General features: G+C 41.9%; 2 protein-coding genes across 2 annotated transcripts; both read left to right on the top strand.

The window, feature by feature from the left end:
* The first annotated feature begins 12,164 nt into the window (after nt 1-12,164).
* Nucleotides 12,165-13,602, top strand: LOC112588571 (uncharacterized). Its single transcript, XM_025298884.1, has 2 exons — nt 12,165-12,300; nt 12,536-13,602. Exons 1-2 carry the CDS (start codon nt 12,165-12,167, stop codon nt 13,600-13,602), a joined length of 1,203 nt encoding a protein of 400 aa, XP_025154669.1.
* Nucleotides 13,603-16,412: 2,810 nt separating this feature from the next.
* On the top strand, nt 16,413-17,165 carry LOC112588570 (uncharacterized protein F54H12.2-like). Its single transcript, XM_025298883.1, has one exon. The coding sequence runs from the start codon at nt 16,413-16,415 to the stop codon at nt 17,163-17,165; it is 753 nt and encodes a 250-aa protein (XP_025154668.1).
* The last annotated feature ends 8,724 nt before the right edge of the window (nt 17,166-25,889 follow it).

Below are 25,889 nucleotides of genomic sequence, written 5' to 3'. Positions count from 1 at the left end.
CTTTTCGCAATTGTACGATACAGAATTTCCAGTTTCTTCTGTCGTTAATATACCACTGACAAGAATTACGATATAAGACAACAATTTATGCACGATATATGATAAAAATGTTTGGTCCATGATACAGCTTGCAAATGAAATATGAACGATACAGAGAAATATTAACTGAAAATATTAACACTGAGTCTAATTCATCAAGGTTTATGGTTAACTTAAACAAAATTGTGCTATTTTCAATCGAAATTTCTTAATCGTTCTCTCTCTCTCTCTCTCTCTCTCTCTCTCATTTCGTCAGAAAATTGGTTCATTCAACCAAACATATTTTCCGTGTAGACTTGAATAAAACGATAGGACACGATGAGTCTTTACGCGAATTCATACTCTGACAATATCTAACGATATCATACTCTAACAATTAAATATTCTTCTAACGATAGAGTACAATAGAGTACGATGGAAAGTGTTCATCGTACTCTGTCTTTACGCGATATCATTTCTTTCGGATCCGATGCAGCAAAACGATAGATTGCGATAGAAAACAATGAGAATTTCTGTAGATCTCATCGCTCTCTATCGCTTTCTCCTTTTCGATGTTTTCCTTGATCAAAGAACTTTTGAACCTTGAACTTTATAATTCAATATGAGCTGTCTGTGGTACCTCATAAAATAATCTCGTAATTGTAATCGCGAATATTCAGCGGCCATTTCGGCGCGACCATAGACGCGGTGCGGCGGGATATAGGAGCGGCGAGGTAAGGACATAAACATTGGCGCGTTGTCCTTCCCCTCGCCGCGCGCCGGCAACAGTTCCTTTGTCGACTGGGCAGTGCTCTCTAGCCTGAGCGGCTAGATGCTCCTCCCATAACGTTTCGGTGCGCGCTCATTCCTCTAATTTCTGTCATTAATAACTCGATAATTATTGCGAATCTCACAAAACGGTATGGGACTTTTATATTTGTCTTAACCCGCTCTATGTCTCCACGAGCTCTGCCAGGTTAGTTATGAGACACCCTGTATATATATATACAGGGTGGACCATTTTAACATTTAATGGAGAATAACTCGACCGGTGAGCGAAATAATGAAAAAAGTTTCATACAAAAGTTGTTGGACAAGGAGGGGGACGTATGACCATATCCTTGAAGTTGACCTTGACTTTGACCTTAGGGGTTATTTGAAGGTCAAATAACATTTTTTAAATGGAATTGCCTATTTTCGACCCCGGATTTGGAAAGAGCGGGAAATTTTAGAATAGGATATGGTATGATCGATAAGATCAAATGTCATGTTTTGAGGTCATTTCAAAGTCAAAAGGAACTTGTACGTGTATTCATGCGAAAATCGTATCTGTATACGGGGATTTCTAAATTATCTTCTATACTTAGCATTACCCAGAGACAACGACGTGGACGTGGTAGAATTCTGCCTCTTTCGGGGTGCTTGTTTAGAGTGAGTCCCCTTGCCTCTCACTATGCATACTTTGCTATTGTTAATCTAGCTATTCAAAAGGTTTTCGAAAGTTGCATCGTTAGCATTTATGCAATAATTGAGCCTTCTTTGGAAATGGGCCACTGTGCTGAGCAAGACATTTCGTGGAATCGCTTCGTCTTATGCGATTTTCCATATTTTCTCTTGTTGTTGATTCTTCTTTGAAAACAACTTCTTTCCAATAGCCCCAGAGATAAAAATCGAGTGACATCAAATCAGGAGAACGAGGAGGCCATGCAATCGGACCCTCTCGACCAATCCATCGGTTCGGGTACCTTTTATCTAAAAACCTCCTGACTATACGTGCAAAGTGCGGTGGTGCACCATCCTGTTGGAAGAACATTCTTCGCCTGGTTTCCAAGTCTACGTTCTCCAACAAATGAGGCAATTGGTCTGTGAGCAAATCGAGGTACGTATTTGCATTCACAGTACGTTCGAAAAAGAATGGACCGACCAAGTATCCATTAACAATCCCGCACCAGACATTGAGGCTCCAGCGGTGTTGATTGTCAATCGCTCTATGCCAGTGCGGATTGGTATCGGACCAATAATGGCAATTATGCCGGTTCAACTCCCCTGTGTTCTTGAACGTCGCTTCATCGGAAAACATCACAAATCTAAAAAAATTAGGGTCCCGATCGATCTGCTGTAAGGCCCACCGGCAGAACTCGAGGCGTCGATCAAAATCGGCAGGTAATAATGTTTGGGTCAAAGTGATATGATAAGCATGGTACTTCCGAGCCTTCAAAATCCGCAAGATTGTGGACTTCGGTATTCCTGTGGATACCTCCAATCTACGGCTCGAAATATGAGGATCGAGATAGACCGATGCCAAAATAGTCAGCACTCGAACGTCATTCTCGTCATATTCGTGATGACGACGTGACGTGTCATTTGCCCAGTACGTGCCCTCGTGGTCAAATTTCTGATCGTCACGTTACACGGATGTCGTCTCCTCGGAAAGCGCTGAGCGTAAAGTGCTGCGGCATTCACATAGACACCTCGACATTCTCCTAAAATATAAATCATATCAACGATCTCATTGAGTGTATAATCTCCCATTTTAATCACACCAGATCTCTGCTTATTAATACTAAGAGACAAGCTGTATGATAATAATTGAGTTTTATCTCAATGAACAATATTTATTATACTAGCTTTATAATAATTATTGTTATAATTATTATTATCAATATTATTTTTAGGCGGAAATGATAATAATAACAATGATAACACTATTTTGTATTCTCAGCGAATAATTCCTTACGAGTGAAAAATGTGAGCATTACTCGGAAGCGACGTGGACATATTGTCTTTCTCTGCGTGTTCCTACCGGCCACATGTGAATGCCGCAGCACTTTACGCTCAGCGCTTTCCGAGGAGACGACATCCGTGTAACGTGACGATCAGAAATTTAACCACGAGGGCACGTACTGGGCAAATGACACGTCAACGTCGTCATCACGAATATGACGAGAATGACGTTCGAGTGCTGACTATTTTGGCATCGGTCTATCTCGATCCTCATATTTCGAGCCGTAGATTGGAGGTATCCACAGGAATACCGAAGTCCACAATCTTGCGGATTTTGAAGGCTCGGAAGTACCATGCTTATCATATCACTTTGACCCAAACATTATTACCTGCCGATTTTGATCGACGCCTCGAGTTCTGCCGGTGGGCCTTACAGCAGATCGATCGGGACCCTAATTTTTTTAGATTTGTGATGTTTTCCGATGAAGCGACGTTCAAGAACACAGGGGAGTTGAACCGGCATAATTGCCATTATTGGTCCGATACCAATCCGCACTGGCATAGAGCGATTGACAATCAACACCGCTGGAGCCTCAATGTCTGGTGCGGGATTGTTAATGGATACTTGGTCGGTCCATTCTTTTTCGAACGTACTGTGAATGCAAATACGTACCTCGATTTGCTCACAGACCAATTGCCTCATTTGTTGGAGAACGTAGACTTGGAAACCAGGCGAAGGATGTTCTTCCAACAGGATGGTGCACCACCGTACTTTGCACGTATAGTCAGGAGGTTTTTAGATAAAAGGTACCCGAACCGATGGATTGGTCGAGAGGGTCCGATTGCATGGCCTCCTCGTTCTCCTGATTTGATGTCACTCGATTTTTATCTCTGGGGCTATTGGAAAGAAGTTGTTTTCAAAGAAGAATCAACAACAAGAGAAGATATGGAAAATCGCATAAGACGAAGCGATTCCACGAAATGTCTTGCTCAGCACAGTGGCCCATTTCCAAAGAAGGCTCAATTATTGCATAAATGCTAACGATGCAACTTTCGAAAACCTTTTGAATAGCTAGATTAACAATAGCAAAGTATGCATAGTGAGAGGCAAGGGGACTCACTCTAAACAAGCACCCCGAAAGAGGCAGAATTCTACCACGTCCACGTCGTTGTCTCTGGGTAATGCTAAGTATAGAAGATAATTTAGAAATCCCCGTATACAGATACGATTTTCGCATGAATACACGTACAAGTTCCTTTTGACTTTGAAATGACCTCAAAACATGACATTTGATCTTATCGATCATACCATATCCTATTCTAAAATTTCCCGCTCTTTCCAAATCCGGGGTCGAAAATAGGCAATTCCATTTAAAAAATGTTATTTGACCTTCAAATAACCCCTAAGGTCAAAGTCAAGGTCAAATTCAAGGATATGGTCATACGTCCCCCTCCTTGTCCAACAACTTTTGTATGAAACTTTTTTCATTAATTCGCTCACCGGTCGAGTCATTCTCCATTAAATGTTAAAATGGTCCACCCTGTATATATATATATATATATATATATATATGCGAGGTGAAGCGTTTGTCAAGATGTTTAGTGAGCGGCGACATGTTCACGCTATCTTCTTTTCGTATTTTTTCATATACAGGGTGTTATAAAAGTCCCGGAAGAGCAGAATAACTCGAAAAATATGAATCCTACAGAAAATGCGAAGTACTGGGTTTTTATGATTTGTTCCTGGCTATCTGACGGTGACCTTGATTTGACCTTGACAATGACCTTGAAGGTCATTTCAAGGTCAGGTCAGTTTTTTTAAATGAGACCCCATACTTTCGACCCCAGAAATGAAAAGAGCGGAAAATTTTACATTCGGATATGACCTTGAACACTGCCAAATTTGATCTCTGAAGGTCACATAAAGGTCTAAGCTTGTTTTATGGTGAAAACATGAGTATCTTCGGAAATGCACCTGCTAGGGAGCAATGTTACGCATAAGAATAAGAATGTAGAGGTCAACGACGGACATTCAGCCGTGACCTTGCCCTTATTCTCAAGGTCATGAGTTAAGATTATTATTAAGATCAAACCGGACTTTTTTAGGACTGAAAATCCATACTTTTGACCTAATAATGTCAAGATTGAAAAATTTTACGTTCTGATATGACGTTTTCAACCTTGACCTGTCAAACACACTATCAAACGGTCAATGGGGAACATTTTGAACATCTCTTGTAATCTCAGGCCGAGTTACAAGATGCTTTGCCTTCGATAGCCGGGACTAACTGAACCTTGCCCTCAGTGGTCGGGTTTGAGACACCTTGTCTTCAGTGGCCGGGTTTGAGACACCTTGCCTTCAGTGGACTTCACGATCAGTGAAGTAACGTAAAACGCATAATTTTGAGAACAAGGTCAAGGTTGAAAACATCATATCCGAACGTAAAATTTTTCAATCTTGACACTATTAGGTCAAAAGTATGGATTTTCAGTCCTAAAAAAAGTCCGGTTTGACCTTAATGATAATCTTAACTCATGACCTTGAGAATAAGGGCAAGGTCATGGCTGAACGTCCCTCGTTGACCTCTACATTCTTATTCTTATACTTAACATTGCTCTCTAGCAGGTGCATTTTCGAAGATACTCGCATTTTCAGCCTAAAACAATCTTAGACTTTTATGTGACCTTCAGAGGTCAAATTTAGCAGTGTTCAAGGTCATATCCGAACGTAAAATTTTCCGCTATTTTCATTTCTAGGATCAAAAGTATGGGGTCCTATTTTAAAAAATTGACCTGATCTTGAAATGATCTTCAATGTCATTGTCAAGGTCAAGTCTAAGGTCACCGTCAGATAGCCAGGAAAAATCATAAAAACCCAGTACTTCGCACTTTTTGTAGGACTCATATTTTTCGAGTTATTCTGCTCTTCCGGGATTTCTATAACACCCTGTATATATATTTTCTCACAGTCTTTGGACAAACGTGTGTGTGCTGCATTGCCAATTCTTCTTTTCTGCACATAGATCTTATATGAATGTGAATGCGACGCTGCCAATATTTTCTTATTCTCCGAAATATGCTTTTTGCTACTGTTTCTCCGATTCTTCGACTTGTTGGTATATACAGTATAACATAATACTACATAACATAATAATACAAAATAATTTATGCAATGAATAATATTCCACAGAAATGATGCTTCGGAAGATTTAGAGGGATATATTATATAATGCTGAGCTGTGAAATTTTTATGAGGATGTATAAATTTAAAATAAGTTCAATAACAGTTTTTTAAAAAGAATAGTACTCGTACGTTAGTGTTACGTCCTGTAGATTTAATTAGTAAAAATTCTTTCCTCTTGCAGATTTATATTCTCCTAATATAACTATAATAGGAATATATACATATATAAATATAAATTAGGAAACAGACCCATCTGGCGAACAGCCGTCGCGCCAAATGAAAAGCGATTCGGGAAAATTCCATAACAGGAAACAATGCCCTGTTGTAAAAACCTATACCTGGGTAGTGTTCGCCAAGTGTGTCCGTCGTCCCAGCTATAAAAACTTGAAACTCCGCGCTAATAAACCTTCAGTGAAACAAAGCAACTCAGAGCATCCCTGCTCTAAAACTTGAAACTCACATCTTCCCAATCCAAAACCATATGTGCCCAATCAGTCAACCAACAAAGCCTACTTCACTGATAGTCGTAAAATCTGATCCCAGCCTTTGATTTACGGCATTTTGATTTTTCCAGCCGTCCACTTGTATACATTTCTCTATCTCAAGAACCCACCACCTCTACGCTTGTCGCGCCTAACTCATTCAGCCAATCATATATCCACCTAAAACTATGAGACACTCACGCTCCACCCTTTAGCCCTTCCATATTCATATCTCCAAAAACTAACTGTCTCCTCCCACGATGTCTTTTAACTTTGCTAATGGCTGAGACTTTTTCCCACTAAGACCAATCCACCCCTTCCTCAAAGGCCATCTCTCTACCCACCCTGATAGCTTCTGCCTCCGATTATTACTATAAAAACCGCGGTAATCCGCCTCCGCGGCCACTTCTACTTCAACTTCTACCGTTACTTCTATTCTGAGAGACAGAAAGAACAGATTCACATAGATTCTAGTTTCAAAAATCAGACTTGTAAAAACACGTCCTTAGACTCAAATTCGTCTTCGGTTTTGTTTCGGTACTACATATTCTTTTACGCCCTCTGTCTTATTTTTTTTGGGGACAAAAATAAAAAGTTTGAATCACTGCTGTTGTGCCATAATTGAACAATTGGAAGGGAGTCGCACAACCCATCCCAACCTACAGAGCAGGAGCCGCCTATCAACCGTTATATCTTGTTCATTTCTCGCATCCCAGGAATCACCAGTAAGTTACATTTTCTTTGCTTACTAACTCTTTACTCATATTCCTTCCTTTTTTTTTTTATTTCCTCCTTCTTTCACTTCTCATACATACACACATACACATACACAGTCATTCCTCAACTGTATTAAACCGCGCCGTAATTCATTTTGTTATTTTAATAAATCTGTTTATATTTCATTCTTTTTCCAATTGATTTCAAAATCACATATACCCTTCCAACAGTCAACTCATGGTCCTATCCCCGGTAAAGGGATTCGCGTCCCTGACCGAAAAACGGACCACTCGTCGTACGTCGGTGCCCGAGTAAAGGGACCCGTCGGGTCCCTGACCCGTTCACTGACACGCGTGTACGAACGAGGTTCGCCTTACTCGCGAACGAAAGGGTTGCGTTCCTCCTCTAGGACGTAACATTAGATTTTACATGATTCGGCTGCTTACGTATCGTTTCACTTTATTTTTTCACTCTCTGTCTCACACTCTCTCCCTCTCCCCCCTCTCTAAATTTCAAACTGTATGCGCCTAATATATCGTATGTTGGAGTCGGATATTACACTACAAGGATTACTTTTATGATTTATTCTAAACTTAATAGTATACAGGGTGCACGATTTATCTGAAGACATTGAAATATCTCGAGAACTATGCATTGGATAAAAAAAAGTTAATGAAAGTTGTTAGTCTCGAAGGGGGACATCCAATGATATCAAACTCGACCTCCCACCCCACCCCCTGGGAGTGGAGGTGGGGGCAACTTTGAAATCTTAAATGGAAACCCCCATTTTTATTGCAGATGCGGATTCTACGCCACAAAATACATAAATTTTGTTCGAAATTTTTTTTTGATTCGTGATAGATGGCGCTGTAATCGCAAAAAATTATATTTTCCGCAATTCTCCAGAAATGATCATTGGATTGAGAAATAAAAAATACCTGTTCAATATTTTTAAAGAACATGATAAAAGTTATTCCCCCCCATCCTCTCGGGGTAGGGTGGGTGGTAACGTTCAAATCTCAAATGGGAACCCGATGTTTGACAAAGTATGTGGTTTCAGCATGACGATTGCCCAGCGCATAACTCTATAGCAGCACGGGAAGTATTAGACCGTGATTACAATGGTCGATGGATTGGCAGAGGTGGCCCGATTAATTGGCCTGCTAGGTCGCCTGATTTGACATCGCCGGATTTCTTTCTGTGGGGTTACCTAAAAGATAAGGTTTATCAACAAGTGCCAACAACTCGTGAAAACATGGTAGAACGCATAAGAAATGCTTGCGCTGAAACTCCCGCAGATATGCTTCTATCCTGTGTACAGTCATTTGAAAAAAGGATCAATAAGTGTATTGAAGTTGAAGGTAAAAATTTCGAACACTTACTCTATAATAAATTGAACAGTGAGAGGCAAGGGGACTCACATTAAAAAAGCACCCCGATCTGTGAGAGGCAAGGGGACTCACATTAAAAAAGCACCCGAAGGGAACATAAAACTACTACGTCCTCGTCGTTGTTCCTGTGTAACGCTAAAAGTAGTTTCTCAGAAAAATTCAACGCTATCTATCACGAATGAAAAAAATTATTTCAATAAAAATTTCACGTACAATCTAATTCTGCAATGAAAAATGTGGGTCCCCATTTGAGATTTGAACGTTATCACCCACCCTACCCCGAGAGGATGGGGGGCGAATAACTTTTATTATGTCCTTTAAAAATATTGAACAGGTATTTTTATTTCTCAATCCAATGATCATTTCTGGAGAATTGCGGAAAATATAATTTTTTGCGATTACAGCGCCATCTATCACGAATCAAAAAAAAAGTTTCGGACAAAATTTACGTATTTTGTGGCGTAGAATCCGTATCTGCAATAAAAATGGGGGTTTCCATTTAAGATTTCAAAGTTGCCCCCAACCCCCACCCCCAGGGGGTGGGGTGGGAGGTCGAGTTTGATATCATTGGATGTCCCCCTTCGAGACTAACAACTTTCATTAACCACTTTTTTTATCCAATGCATAGTTCTCGAAATATTTCAATGTCTTCGGATAAATCGTGCACCCTCTATATGTGAGCACCGGTGACCCCAATGAGCACGAACCGCGTACGGGTAATTTTTTGGGTGATATGACGGATGAGCTTGAGAACCATGGTCAAGGTAGTTACATAGAAGCCTTTATATCCGGAGGCCCAAAATTTTATTCCTACGTTGTACGTACCCCGCAAGGTAGAACTCACGAAGTTTGTAAAGTAAAGGGGATAACCCTAAACTTCGAAAATTCGAGATATATTAACTTTAGCAGTATAAAAAATTTATTAATAGCCGAAAAAATAACCGAAAACGAGAAAGATGATGAGAGGGAGGAGGATTCGCGGAAAACATCGATAAATTTACGTTTTAGAGCGATTCGGCGTACCGCATTTCACGACGTCGTAACGAGAGACGAGAGCAAATCATGCAAGTCTGTGCTACTAAAACGTACATTCGACAACAACACAGGACACTCTCTGCCATATGGCTACGTGGCGTCGTAAGAGAGTAGTCGGTTGATCCTTCTCCTCTTTCGAATCTGAACACTTATTTCTAGAGAATAAGAAAATGTATAAATGTAAATATAGTGTTAAGTATTCTGTGTAAAAATATACGACTGTTTTCTCTCAATAATGACTTATCTGTATATTGCGTACACAGGGATATGAGCTAGTGGTCCCGTCATGGAAGACTCCTCGGCGCGGGGTTATAAGTCCATCACCGTTTCTTCTTTTCTTCAGTATTTATGTAGCTTCACTAGGTAACAGAATCAATCATTTAGCAAAATGGACGTTCGCTGGAAACATCCTTGGACATCTATCGTTTGCGGTCCTACGGGCTATGGGAAAACGGTTTTCGTAAAGACTTTTCTTCGTTATTTACCTGCAATGACGGATACCCGTTTCGACAGGATCCTATTCTATTATGCCGAGTGGCAAGTGGCTTACCGTCAATTACAGCAAGAAGTGACGAGATCAGGCCGTTGTATGATAGAATTTCGAGAAGGCTTACCGCGCGCGGATGATTATTCAAACGACCCTCTTGTCGCGAAATTGGTGATAATAGACGATCTCATGAGGGAATCGTCATCGTGCGAAGTAATTGTTGATCTGTTCACAAAGGGGAGTCATCACAAAAACCTTAGTGTTATACTCATTTCGCAAAATCTATTTCATCAAGGATGAGAGCAACGAGATATTTCTCTCAATGCGAATTACATCGTGGTGTTCAAAAACCCCCGTGATCGTGCTCAGATATGCCACTTGGCCAGGCAGGTATATCCGGAAGATTCAAAATTTTTGGAAGAAGCTTACTATGACGCTACATCGTTTCCACATGGATATCTGTTGCTCGATCTGAAACAATCTACTCCGGATGAGTATCGGTTTCGCACATGTATCCTCCCCATCAATACCACGCACTATGTTTACGTTCAACGAGGATCCACCAGAAGTTACGTATAAAACCCGTGCATATGCTTATTCTGTGTGTAGTCTTGTCGTCGCAATGACAATGAGTGGTGGTAGCAGAACGGATGCGAAAAAGAACGATAAAACAGTAAATCTGGCAAAACGATCCATCGGTGCGAAAAACATCTCTCTCTTGAAGGCGTTGTGCTACTTGACGGAGAAACAACGCGCTGCCTTTCTGCGAGAAGCGGACCGTGATTTCATTAGATGTATTTGCGAGTGCGCCTTCAACACACTCAAAGGTAACGTACCGCTCGGCAGTAGGGAAAAAATCGTCTATCACGTTACAAAGCAACGCTACGTCATATCGCTAATAACCGTGCCGATTGGAGAGGTAAACGGAAAGTGATAGTACAGCGTGGAGGATTTCTACCTTATCTGATTGGCCCTATACTCGGTGCTATATTATCCAAAATTATTGATAATTAAGACTGTTCGCGCTTGAACCATGGAAAGAGCCAAGAAGATGGTACTGATTTCTACGGATAATCTTGAGAGATTACAGCAGCAGACTCATACATCGCCGACCTCGCTGTCGTCGTCGTCGTTGGCGTCTTCCTCGACTATGATTCCCTCTGTTTTGACAGATAATCTCACAACTGGGTTGAACATAGCATCGGTAGAGAATGAAAATACGGTGCGTACTCCGGGTTCCGTCTCCGGGTCCTGTCACGTCTCGACGCAGAGATGCATAGAATTATCAACTCTCCGGTCCTCGGAGGAGCGCGGGAAAAATGGAGATTGTATAGAGAGGTGCTTCAGCGATATCTGTACTTTTTTCGAGAGCGGGAAAAACGTCGATTACGCGGAAAAAAAGAAGAGAAACCCGATGTTGGTGGTGCGATCGACCATGATGAAAACGCTGGGAAAGGGGAAAATACCCCTCGTGAAGATGACGAATACGCTGACGGAAACGCGGTAGAAGAAAACACAGGTATAGATGCAAATGAAGATATTCCCAATATAGAGACCGGAGTACGTCGAACGTTGAACATTTCTCAACACGTACGAGCCGATCGTACACGTAGTCGTCACCACCGCACCAACGAACAGAAAAGTATTGGGAGAATATTGAATAAAGTGCCAAAGAGTTACCGAGCTAAAGCGCGCAAGCTGTTGGCACATTTGTGTGATGCGGCGGTACCCGCAGTCGATTAAGCTGGGACAGACAAGGAGTCGTAACAATAGATTATAGAATTCTGAGAGGATCGAATATCATCGACCTCTTAAACGACGCGGCTCGTAAACGAAAAACCACCAGAGCAGTAGCGAGAGTACAGTTTGCACGCCTTTTGCGTGAAGTGGGTACTCCTCCGGAATTTGTAGGAAATCGAAAATTACTGGAAGAAGTTATGGTCTAAAGTGATCTTTCCGCGAGATTGAAAGAAACTCTTCCGAGAGGTAGCAGCACACCGCTCCCATCACCTAACGAGCAGCTTTGGTCTAAACGTAAGATTGCCCAGACGTCGCTTGAGGAAAGAGATCACGAGGATGGACGGTCTCTGTTTGTAACAACCAATGAGAATAGAAATAAAACACGAATGAGCGGAGACATTTCTAAACCAACGAGTAAAAGACGCGTGATAGATTGGAACCCGTTAGAATTGGGTATAGCTTCTTCGCCGACTAACAGCTATGCACATCGGCTTCCACCAACGAAAGGACGAACGTGCAAACGTACTATCGGAGACACGTCTCTCGCTGAAGAACGCGACACGGAGCGCGTACACGCGCATTTATAACTTCCGATCAACATAGGCGTAAAACACGAGTGAACGACAACGCTTCTAAATCAGCGGATAAAAGACGTTTGATCAATTGGAACACACTGGAATAACTGACCTCGCAAAATTCTACTACGATCCTGCACACTATGCGGGATACTCTACAATAAAAAATCTTTCGCGAGCAGCAGGACCTGGCTCCACGCGTGAAGAGATTATTCGTTGGCTTCAGGCACAGGATGCATACACACTTCATCGACCGGCACGGTATAAATTCCCGCGCTTGCGTTACAACGTCACGAATATCGACGATCTGTGGGAGGCTGATTTGGTTGAACTCGCTAATCTCCGAAATTACAATGAGGGCTATTGTTACTTGTTGACAATCATCGATGTGCTTAGCAAATTTGTCTGGGTAGAACCAATACGAAGTAAGACTTCGGACAGTGTGACGGAAGCTTTTCGTCGCGTGCTCTCAAGAAGCAGAGGACGAGTACCAGTGTGGTTGCAGAGTGACAAGGGTAAAGAATTCATCAGGCAAACATTTCAAAAATTTCTGAAGGAAAAGAACATAAGTTTTCGCACGGTACGAAATCCGGATGTCAAAGCAGCGGTGATCGAACGCTTCAACAGAACGCTCAAAGAACGTTTATGGCGCTATTTTACACACAAAAATACACATCGCTACATAGATGTTTTGCAAAGCATCGTGCACGCTTACAATCACACTCGACATTCAACCATTAAAATGGAACCGGCAAGCGTTACGTTGGAAAATGCACGCATCGCTCGTGAACATATGCAGCAGCGATACCATCATCTCGATAAACTCGATCGAAGAAATCATAGACGAGGAGCTAAATACAAAGTGGGTACACTAGTGCGCGTCAGTAGAGCGAAAGGAGTCTTTGAGAAAGGATATGAGGCGAACTGGACGGAAGAAATATTTCGTATTCACCGTATTCTCGAGTGGCGAAACTCCTGTGTGTACGAATTGAGTGATCTGTCAGGTGAAGTGATCGATGGGATATTTTACGAGCAAGAACTAACCGGGGTAAACAAAAACTTACAAGAAGAAGAATTTATCGTGGATAAGATGATACGACGCAGAGGACGAGGAGCTAATAAAGAATTTTTCGCCAGCTGGCAGGGTTACCCTTCTAAATTCAATTCCTGGATAGCTGCTTCGAATATAAAACTGCTTCCAAACCATGATGGGGGAAAACTAGTTTCTCATGATACTACCGAGCAATAGCAATATGCGACACTATCTCGAAAACACAACTACTTCATTTATTACGGAATTGCCTCAAGAAGTGAAGCTGACTGGCTTATGGAAAGTAGCACTTACCGAAATTCAATACCCCTTTGGTTTTTTACATGTGTGCCCCGAGGAAGATACAGAACTCGTATTCATTTCATTGCCGCGAGAAAATATTAATACCAAAAACACCAAATCAGTTATCATAAAAGTCAGTTATCAAAAATGACGACCATCTACCCAAATTAGGGTTTACCCGCATAACCTCCGGTGTTTACACCACAGTGAGCGAATTGTTACAGTCTTTAAACAACGCTAGCTTATTACTCAAAATGCACATTGCCTGGCGCCAGGATCCTCATCACGGTGTTAAAGTAACGGTGTACTGCACATGTGATATTAACCGTTTGAGTCCCAAGCACCGCGATCGCGCTGTTCAGATTTTATGTCGAGAAAACCCAGTACATTTCGATCATTGTGGACAACTGACGGTCGAAGTCGCGCGCTCAGATTTACTGAAGCAAGTATATCACACCGATCCTTTTAATGTAAATACATTTTATAATAGGTAGAATAATACTATAATAATGCAATAATACATTACAAAATAAAAATTTTTATTTCATTGTTATCTTCTCAATAATTTTTATCGAACAAAACTTGAAATATTTATAAATTTACAGTACGCATATGTAATAATACAGATGTATTTTATAAAATAACGAATTACAAATTAACAATATTTTTGTGTTATGAACAAATAATTTAAATGGAGAGTAACAATTATAATTTGTAACATCGGTGTTTATCAAAACATGTTGGATGGATTCCTTTTGCTTCGTTGCTCCGTTGCTTCGTCTAATCATTTTGAAACACACAATTATTAACAATGAGAAACACTTACGCAAGAATACGTCCGATCGCTTTGCAAACTACAATAAATGTGACAGAGCGATGAGAAAAAGACGAGAATCGCGTTACCTAACAAATACAAGAAGCGGTATTGGTCCGATTGGGATTCATCGATGTAAAATAAACAAAGCGCTATCGCGCTGCTTGGTATTTCTCGACCTAAAATAAAACAAGCGCTATCGCGCTGCTTGGGTCTTTTCATACTCATTTATAGAAAGCGCGGTTGCGCTGTTTGGGATTCTTCGACAGTGTTTTTTCAATACCCCCTGGGACTCAAACGGTTAAAGAATGCAATTTCTTCATTTCGTGAAGTTTTCCGACAAAGTGGCTCGTATACTTAGCTTCGATTTGTATAGACCGAACGAGGAATTCATTCATCTCAATTTGTCAAAAATTATGCAGGGTCGTATAGCATACCATCCCAATACTGATCGTAATGTGACGCCCCAGAAAGTTGGAGAAGGAAGGTTTTACTCTTTCATTACGTCGAAACGTGAACTTATGTCCGACGAACCAGCTAGTATGGTGCGGGGTATACCCGATAAACTCTTTGTTTATTGCGACATTTGCGAGTCCTATATAACGGGGGACGTGTATTCTCCTCTTCTCCGTATAGTCCCCATCGAATACAATGGTAATAAATATGCCTACGGCCGTAACATGGTGAAGCATTTCTCACCACCGAATTATATTCCATTGCGGTTAACATGTTTCCGCACGATCGAAATAGATATAAGAGATCAGGTTGGTGAAAGAATACCATTTGAATTTGGGACGTTGACAGTTACATTACAATTTAGATGTCGTGATTAGCACGATATGACCCATTATTTAAAGTATTACGAAGCGCAATCCGGGGGAAGTCGCAGTGGTGGAATTCCGAGAGTTTTTGTAGGATCATAGTATCAGCGTGGTCATGGTATCGGCAGTTTTCTCGGTGGTCTGTTTAGACGCGTGTTACCTTATCTGACCAGTGGTGCGCGTGTCGTTGGAAAAGAAGCTGTACGCGCAGGGATTAATATACTCGATGACGTGGAGAATAACACGTCGTTGAAAGCAGCTGTTAAAACACGCCTCAAGGAATCAGGCTCAAATCTCAAAAGAAGAGCGGTAGAACACATTAATAAACTGATGGAGGGGTCTGGATATAAAACGTCTGCGAACATCAGAAAAGCACAGTTTCCTTTCGTCACGCTAAGCGGATACAGCAGCAAATCATCTGCACCCAAACGTCTAGTCAACGCTTCTAAATCAAGTAAGAGGAAAGTGACTCGAAGAAACGTACAGGGGGAAAAATGGTATAAGAAGCTACCGAAGAAGCCGGCTAAGAAGCGTTCAGTGAAGAAAAGCGAGAGAGGTCTTGCTAAACGTCGGGGAGTTATCAAGAAGCGTACCGTATCAGATATTTTTCCTAAACAACAACAACAAACGCCTGCTTTCGAAGTATGTCGTTTCTTCATACGCATTCCTGTGAATGTTTAAAGAGTGAACTCGATCTCTTCACTCTACCTCCTACACAAACCAGTATTGAGAGCTCGCAATGGATTCACTACAAACCCGTGTCTTCTCTCACGGACGACGCGCCCATCGAATTCGTCGTACTAGGACATGGAGAAGAATACATAGATCTTGCTCACACCGTGCTGTCACTACGCATACGCGTAGAAACGGAAACTGTAGCAGGAGCCACCGCCGCAAAAGTAGGTCATGTAAACCATATACTGCATTCGATGTTCAATCAAATCGACGTATATTTCAACTAAAAACTCGTGTCACCTCCAAACAACGCTTACGCTTACCGCGTCTACATAGAGGCGTTATTAAATTATGCTTCACCAGTAAAAATCTCCCACCTGGCTTCGTGCCTGTGGTACAACGATACGGCGGGGAACATGGACGCTCTACCTGGAGCGACACCCTGCAATTACGGACTCTACAAGCGAGCCGCTTTTGTACAAGGAGGGCGAACGCTGGATCTCATAGGCCATCTTCACTGCGACGTCTTCAATCAAGATAAATTTTTGATCAATGGTGTCGAAGTACGCATGCGACTTGTTCGTTCAAAATATTCCTTCTGTCTTATGGAGGAAAATATTATGTCGCGGATACGCATTTTAGATGCTACACTACTCATTAGAAGAGCTAGAATAAATCCAGGCATATTACTCGCCCATACAAAAATGTTGACCAGGACTACTGCTAAATACCCGCTCACGAGAGTCGAAGTTAAATCATTCACGATTCATAATGGCGTCGTAGGAGAAACACTGGACAACGTCATTCTTGGGCAAATACCGAAGCGTATAATTGTCAGTTTTGTGGATAACAAAGCATTTAACGGTGCCCGACATTTAAATCCGTTCAATTTCCAGCATTATGGAATAAATTTCTTTTCGCTGTATGTCGATGGAACTCAAATCCCTAGCAGGCCGTTACAGCCAAAATTCTCTGGTAACGAGATGCTCTACGCCGAGGCGTATTACACCCTTTTCTCGAGAACGGGTATTCACTTTTTGAACGAAACTAATTCTATATCCAGAGAAGAATATCCTGCTGGTTTTATTCTTTTCGCCTTCGATCTCACTCCTGATCTATCGGCTAATTGCGCAGCTCAGTGGAACCTTGTGAAACATGGTAGTTTGTGAATAGAAGTACGATTTGAAAAAGCTCTCACAACAACGATCAACTGCTTCGTTTACGCTGAATTTGAAAGCGTGCTGGAAATAGATTCTTCTCGTCAAGTCATTGTAGATTAGAGCGGTTAAAACGAGTCCCCCACTGTTCTTTTCGATGTCATTCCCCTTTCAATGTAAAGATTTTCAACATCATAACCCTCCTGAGTAAAAGTTTTGAGAAAAGAGTCCACTCGATTTCGAGGCGTGAAAAGTATAATTTCGGGGGAAGCAGAGTTGCGTATACAGAGGGAACATGGATATCATTATCGAAGTACAATGTTTTCGCGATAGCGACGATGTCTACGTGCTCAAAGAGGTGGCTATTGTCGGTATTAATGAGGCATTCGTCGGTCATTGAATCTTAGCTCCAGAGTATTCATTTGCGGAATTGAATGAAAAATCAAGGCGTATAAATAACTGGCTTTCACAGAATTATCATGGTATCGAGTGGTACGACGGGGAGAGCAATCCGAAATATTTCTATCCGCGCTTGCGTGAAATTACGAGTCATATTCGTGACTTCATGACAAAGGGCAATTTACTAACCCAAAACGTGTATAATCTGGAGAATATATCGCCGATGTCTAGTGATCTTTCATCAAGCGAACGTGTAGAAGCTTGCTCATTCCACGCATTTAGAAAACATAGTCGTTATCACTGTGCATTACGCAACGCATACAAATTGAAACATTGGTACATCGAACAAAGCCAAATCAACATCAGGAAACATGACAACATTTATGTGGCTCAGTGCTTGTCCTCCAAAATTGACGAGGAAGAGAGTGAAAATAGCTATTCCTACAAATTGGGGAGTGAAGGGTCATCGACTGAAGAAGAGGAAAACGAAACAAATACTGAGTTGAAGCATTCAGTCGAACCGTCGAGGACTATAACAATCACGCTACCAGGGGTAAAACGAAATTATATAAAATGAATTCGCTCGAAATTCAACATGCGCTGTAACATCTCAACGCCAGATACACAGTCGTCTATCCAGCCGACAGACTACCGAGGGTGTGGACGAGATCGACGGCAATAGTCGCTAATACAGACAATCACGACCGTCCAGGACAGCACTGGGTCGCATTCTACATCGATCAGAATGGAGCAGCCACGTACTTTGACAGCTACGGGATGCCGCCCAGAGATTCACGATTTCTGCTGCGTCTTAGAAGAAATTCCGCCACTTACCGATGGAATACCTCTCAGTTACAGGGACTCTTATTGACGATTTGTGGCCATTATTGTTGTGTTTTTCTTTACTTTATGTGCCGGGGTTATAACCTCAATACCTTTAAAAATTTGTTTACCAATGATTGCGAACGAAATGATCAGCCAATTGTACGAATGTATAAGAAAATCTTTTGTCAATGTAAGCGTAAATCACTAAATTATCATATCCCTATGTACCAGGTTCAATTCTGTATTAGAAAAATGTATAAGAATAAAATGAATTTATTCTATAAAAATTTTGTATATTCCTTTCTTTCCGCCTCTTCTCTTTTCCCTGTGATCTCCAATTCGCGGTAACAAGATCCGTTGTAAACTTTTCGAGTTCGAAAGCGAGGGGACACACACAGGTAAAAATATTGAGGTAGACATAGACCGGAGGTATCGTCTTCTAACAATCGCTGAGTAGCTTTTAGCTTCGAAATTATCCTTATCTGCTCGAACATGTACACACACGCTCGCGCGCCTTAAGAGCAGGGGCCTCAAAGATTCGAGTCCGTAGGGCCTAGAATTTTCGAAATTTTCCACACGTGACGCCAATACTCTACGTATGTATACAATGTAGCTAGTTCCCATCAGAGTATAGCAATAGCGTAGCGTATAAGACGCTTGATTCAAGAGCCAACAGACCCTGGTTCGAATCCGAGGAGGACCTACAGGATTTTTCCAGAGAATACGCATGTGGGGATGACCACACACACACACACAAACACGCACGCACACACACACACACACACACACGTGCACACCTCACCCCGTTATACAACTATGTCATAAAGTCAGTTTTTACCAGAGCAGCCGTAGTACGGTGGTAAGATGGTTTAACTCAAGAGCCAGAGGACCCCGGTTCGAATCTGAGCAGAGGACCGCAGTTTTTCCAAAACTTTTGAGACATCGTTACTTTCCGTATGTAGGCAATATAACTAGTTTCCATCAGGGTATAGCAGTAGCGTAGTGGTAAGACGCGTGACTCAAGAGCCAAGAGGTCCCCTGGTTCGAATCCAACAGGACCTACAGAGTTTTTCCAAAACCTGTGACGTCGATACTTTCCGTATGTAGGCTATATAACTAGTTTCCATCAGGGTATAGTAGTAGCGTAGTGGTAAGACGCGTGACTCAAGAGCCAGAGGTCCCAGGTTCGAATCCAGCATAGCTTACAGAGTTTTTCCGCAAATGCAATATGCAACTTAAGTAGCTAATCAAGAGCCAAAATCGCCAGCCAACTCTTTTAATAATGTCGGCCATAATTTGTTTATTTCAAAAGTCGATTAGTTTTTATCTGTGGATTTTTGTCTGTATGGGCCGTCAAAACATTCCCCTTCCACTCGACCCGCCGGCACCGGTGGGCGTGGTTTAGTGGTGCCGGCGGGTCGAGTGGAGGAGGAATGTTTTGACGGGCCATACCTTCGCTCATACTCCTTTCAGAGGACAAAGGTTATCCGCGTATGACACTTTCCCCATATTTATCCGTAAAAATGATTGTAATGCGGATTAAACAACCGCGGGAGTAGTTATGGAAGGAAAATCAATGCGATTTTTACGACCTCATCGGCAGCAGGCTTTGATTTCTTCTCGTCTTTATCACCGACGAAAGAAGCGCCTATTTTAAACGATCATAAAATGTGCGACTATTTTGTCACGCTATATTATCAACTCTTGCTTCAATCTCTCCCTCTCGATCGTCTCAACGCACGATCAAGCGCGAGTTATGAAGATTCAGTTTCTGCGAAGAAACTAGTCGAGGGATGTTCGCAGCCGCGGTGGAATTTAACGCTCGCGTTTGCAAGGGCCTAACATTCTACTCGCCATCGCCCCTCTTTTCACAACGGTGCGGATGTTTAACTCCTTTCTTCCTTATTTTCCGCAACAACGATATCGCGACGAAGCCCTAACGAGGCAAGTTCGTTTATAACCAGCGTTTATGCTAACAGCGCTTCTCGAGAACATTCCGCTCGAAGGGTTAGATAAAAAATTTCCTGCGACCGAAGGCCGCTGTGGTTTAAAGTTAAATTGCAATAAGAGCATTGTTATCGGGCAGCCCTGAGACAGGCTGCTGTCATCCGTCCGTGACGTTTGCCGCGCGCCTTTGCGATTATCGGCAAATTCAGTTTTCTTGATTGTTCGCGCCATTTCAAGTGGCCATAATATATGGCGATAATATATGGCAATATACGGCAACAATATATGGCAACAATATATGGTAACAATATATGGTAATAATATATGGCCATAATATATGGCAATAATTCATGGAATATATTTTTCGTTACAAAAGTCAATGCAAATTTGCGACATACACAATATAATAATAAAAGAGCTCTTTGCGAGCATTGAATCAAACGCTCACCGATGATGATATTGATGATGTCCCGTTGCATCCAACCAGATTCACCAATGTTCGCCGATGTCCGCTGCCGCTCTCCATGTCGCGCAGCATCCATCTTGCAGCACGTCCCACGATGATTGCTACACTTTCGCCACACTTCCGCGACGCGGTCGATACTTATATTAGAGCAGCGAATTTGCGTCAATTAACGAGCGGTATATGTCAACATCGGTGGAAACTTTTTACGCGCTGCGAAGCGGACTCTATAAACTCCATCGGCGAGGAGCAAGAACCGTGTGAAAATTTATCGATTCGTCTAACGGATATTTACGGTGCTTTTCGCGATCGCGTCTGAAAAGTCGCGAAAATGCGGGAATATCGATATCTACGAGAATATTCGCGAATGCATGCGAGGAAAGATTAGACAATCAGAAACCAGTCATTCCGAAGCGCAAAGAGAAAGAGAGAGAGAGAGAGAGAGAGAGAGAGAGAGAGAGAGAGAGAGAGAGAGAGAGAGAGAGAGAGAGAGAGAGAGGGAGAGGGAGAGGGAGAGGGAGAGGGAGAGGAAGAGGGAGAGGGAGAGGGAGAGGGAGGGGAGGGGAGGGGAGGGGAGGGGAGGGGGAGGGGGAGAGGGAGAGGGAGAGGGAGAGGGAGAGGGAGAGGGAGAGGGAGAGAGAGAGAGAGAGCGGGGCAAAATTTTCACGCATGATAGTTCCGTCACGGCGAAGCTTAAGTTCGCGATACTTTGGCGAAATGAGAATTTAAGCTTTCTTTGTTAGCGCGGTAAGAACGCGTATATTGATAACCGTGGTCGCGATATACAAAGGCATGCGAGCGAGGATACCTCAAGCTCGGCGTGGCAATTTCTGCGCGCATTATACGCTACTCGAGACAATACGGATCGTGATGAATAGACAATATTGCCAAATAATTCTACAGCCTGTTTTGGAAATAAAAGAAAAGTAGCCAACGGTATCGGCATTTATGCGTATGAATATATTTTACACGGACAATTGAATATTGTCAAATAATTTTCATTAAATAATTTTGTGGCCTGCTTGAAAAATGAAAATATAGCAGCTGATGACCGTATCGCGTTTGTAGATATGAATATCTCTTATTCAGATGACTGAACATCAAAAGAGAATCATTCGGTATTTTAAATCTCGTATGTATTAGGTGTACAAATGGATAATCCAAATTATTTTAAGCAGTTATGAAATCAATTTTAAATTGAATAGATTTTTCCGCTCTTTTGTGATTATGTAATGTTGACATATAGCTGTTAAAAAGAACATATAGTTTGGCGAAAGGCCCAACATGACCTTCAAAAGTATTCAGTTCAGTACAGTCGAAAATGGCAACAGATAAGGTGCATATCCGACACTGCATTCTTTACGAATTCCAACAAGGAAAAAACACTGTAAGAGCGTTCGAATAGATTTGTTCCTTTCTCGGCGAAGGTGTTGTATCGTACGATGTGTGCGCATTTTGGTTTAAGCGTTTTAAAATATCAGTCTAATCGACAAACAACGCCCTGGAGGCCCTCCGAAGTGCGATAATGATGATTTGGAACAACTGCTCGCTGAGAATTCGGCCTAAACACAAAAAGAGCTTGCAAAACAATTGGGAGTAACGCAGCAAATGATTTCCAAACGTCTACATGAGATGGGAAAAATCCAGCAAGAAGGAAAATGGGTTCCGCATGAACTCACTGAAACTAACGAATCATCAAAATCGGTCGCAAAACCCAATCGCTTCGGAAAGAAGGATCTTCTCTGCCTTTGGTGGGATATCATGGGCGTCCTTTATTATGAGTTGTTGGAACTGGGTGAAACAGTTACTGCGGACTGCTACCAACGTCAATTAATCTGCTTGAGTCAAGAATTGGAACGAAAATTGGCCCGTATACTGGCAAAGGAGAACGTCCAGTGAAATTGTTGCATGACAACGCCAGGCCACACATTGCTTACAATACAAAAGACACCATAATGAGTCTTGGCTGGGACGTCTTGCAGTACCCGGCATATTCATCAGACATTGCTCCATCCGATTATCACTTGTTCCGGTCGGTGCAACACGCCTTGTCCGATATGCACTTCCAATCAGTGGATGAGATCCGAAAATGGCTTGACGACTTTATCGTGTTCAAAGACGTAACATTTTTCCGAGATGGAATTCATCAGCTGCCTGAAAGATGGCTTAAAGTTATAGAAAGCAATGGCGAATACTTTGATTGAACAATTTAATTTACTTTCTTTTAAAATAAACCTTGAATGTAGCTGAAAAAATTGGATTATTCATTTGTACACCTAATAATACAGGCTATCGATGAAGTAATCCCCTGATTGTTTCGAGCAATGTATTTTATTCAACGTCACAAACACACACATGCAAAATCTCAACATGCAAGAATCTATTTGCAATTCGCATTGACTCGAACGATATTTTATCTGGTTCCACATCCGTCATGCGGAATTTTCTCTTTTCATTTTGTATTTAGTCATCGAAACGACTTGCAGTCAGAGCTGGCCACGTTCCGCTTCAACTCTGTAACAAAAAATTCACATTTGCTCATCAGATTTGACCAACGAGTATGAGTACGAGTATGAGGGCGAGTAAAAGAGTAGTTTACCTTCTGCGATCGTAATTCAAGTCAAGCCGGAAATTATATCCCAGCTCTAGATCGCCAAGAGTCAAACAGAGGATTATAGTAAACTTGTAAACTTAAAGCAGACTCTGCTTGGCCTGAATCGAATCTTCCAGTGCACTATTCGTGTCCGCCGGATTGTTGTTGCTTTCCGCAACAATTGAAACAGAAAAGTAGTTTTCCCAGTTGATAATCTGCGGTAGAGAGAGAATATCTTTGATCGAGACGAATCGAAAATACGGAAATATTTTGATATGGGATTTTTATCTTTATACTAGGTGCGCAACTAAGTTTCTGGGTTTCACACATGGATGGCCCTAACGACACATGTAGTCGACATACATGTCTGAAGTTGTGTGCTTTTATAGCTTGGACATCTGTTAACAATAACCAGTCAACCAGTCAGTAATGCCAACACATTGCAACGCAAAAATATTTCTTCTGACAACGAAGATATCGAGTTTTGTGCCAAATAAACAGCATTTGCGGGAAGTTTTGCTTTTTTCTTTAACTTGAAAGAAAGTGCAGCTGAAGCACGTCGTTTGCTTGAAGAGGCCTACGGCGAACATGCACCATCGAAAACTACCTGTGAAGATTGGTTTAAACGCTTCAGAAGTAGCGATTTCGACACTGAGGACAAGGAGCGCTCCGGAAGACCAAAAACAATTGAGGACGCCGATCTGCAAGCGTTATTGGATGAAGATGATACGCAAACACAAGATCAACTTGCGGAGACATTAAACATGACTCGCCAAGGTATTTCCAAACGTTTACATGCCATGGGAAAGATTCAAAAGGAAGGAAAATGAGTGCCACATGAGTTGACTGAGAGACAGATGGAAAATCGGAGAGCCACTTCCGAAATTTTGCTTTTGCGGCATGAAAGAAAGAGTTTCCTGCATCGAATTGTTACTGACGATGAGAAGTGGATATATTGTTTCGAGAATCCCAAACGCAAAAATTCGTGGCTTTCACCTGGCAAAGCCAGGTCAACATCGACAGCACGGCCAAATCGTTTCGAAAAACAGACAATGCTCTGCGTTTGATGGGACTAGAAAAGAATCGTGTACTATGAGCTGCTAAAACCGGGCGAAACTATCAATGGGCATCGCTATCGATAACAACTGATCAATTTGAACCATGCATTGCTCGAAAAACGGCCAGAATGGGACACGAGACAAGAACGAGTGATATTGCAGCATGACAACGCTCTGTGCCATTGCATTTCCATCGTCCAGGACACCAGCAAAACGCTGAAATGGGATCTGCTACCGCACCCGCCGTATTCGCCAGACCTGGCCCTTTCCGATTATCATTTGTTCCGGTCGATGGCGCATAGCTTACAAGGAGATGACGCCAATTAGAAAATCGTTTTTCGAACGAGTCATAGTGCGTTCGGTAGCTTGTATGTAGGTGATGAAAACCCTAGAGCTGTTCATGCCAATGCGCCTTTGTTTAAGAGAATTTAAGAGACAAAGTTAGGGTCATGCAACTACGTCGCACATAAGCAGAACTTTACGACCTCTTTCGAGTAAGCGGCGTAGCTGAGGGGACTAAGGCTCCCACACATAGATTTTTGCACCGGCGGTGAGCGTTCGGATCTCACCGACGACTGCTTCACTTCATGGTTTTTTTCTCTTTTTCTTTAATTTTCGACATATAGTAATACGTTATTAATAATTATTTATTTTTTTTAATTCGTTTTTATATTTATTTCGTTTTTATATAAAAGAATAAGGACATTTCGGGATATTAGAACGCAATATGAAATAAAAAATATATAAATCGTATGAACTGATTATATACTACATGGGCTGAAAAGTCTTTGGCTTAACAATGAAAAAACGATTTTTTTAATGAAAAAAGTGTTTATTCCTCGACATAATCTCCATTTAGAGTAATGCACTTAGTGTAACGGTCCGCTAACATTTCGATGCCGGTCTTATAGTGCTCGGTATCAAGTCCCTCAAAATAGGCATTTGTTTCCAACTTGACCTCCTCATTCGAGTAAAATCTTTTACCAGCGAGCCACTGCTTCAGTCGGGGAAAAAGGAAATAGTCGTTGGGGGCCAGGTCTGGAGAATACGGGGGATGCGGGACCAATTCATAGCGCAATTTCTTTAATTTATCGGTCGTATGGCGAGCCGAATGAGCTGGAGCATTGTCTTGGTGAAACAAAATTTTTTTCTTTGCCAAATGTGGCCGTTTGACCTTGACCTCGTCGTCCAATCGATCCAGTAATGTACAGTAATATTCTTTATTGATAGTTTTACCATGTTCAAGATAATCAATGAATATTATGTTATGCGCATCCCAAAAAATATTGGCCAAAACCTTGCCGGCTGATTGTTGTGTCTTCGGGCTTCGGACTTCGGGCTTCGGACGGCTTTCACCAGGCAATAACCACTCTGCTGACTGCCGATTGGACTCCGGTATGTAGTGATGGATCCATGTTTCATCCATTGTGACAAATCGACGCAAAAACTCC

The sequence above is a fragment of the Harpegnathos saltator genome, unplaced genomic scaffold, assembly GCF_003227715.2.
Source record: "Harpegnathos saltator strain DR-91 unplaced genomic scaffold, Hsal_v8.6 scaffold244, whole genome shotgun sequence".
NCBI classification, from domain to species: Eukaryota; Metazoa; Arthropoda; class Insecta; order Hymenoptera; family Formicidae; genus Harpegnathos; species Harpegnathos saltator.
Note: the sequence above shows the minus strand (reverse complement) of the source record. Positions and strands in the feature narration are given on the sequence as shown.

What these genes read in the sequence shown, in the direction of transcription:
- LOC112588571 (XM_025298884.1), top strand. Translation starts at nt 12,165, where the DNA reads ATGAGCGGAGACATTTCTAAACCAACGAGTAAAAGACGCGTGATAGAT. An exon ending in GAAAGGACGAACGTGCAAAC is followed by an intron (nt 12,301 to 12,535) that starts GTACTATCGGAG and finishes TTTCGCGAGCAG; the next exon opens with CAGGACCTGGCTCCACGCGT.
- LOC112588570 (XM_025298883.1), top strand. Translation starts at nt 16,413, where the DNA reads ATGGACGCTCTACCTGGAGCGACACCCTGCAATTACGGACTCTACAAG.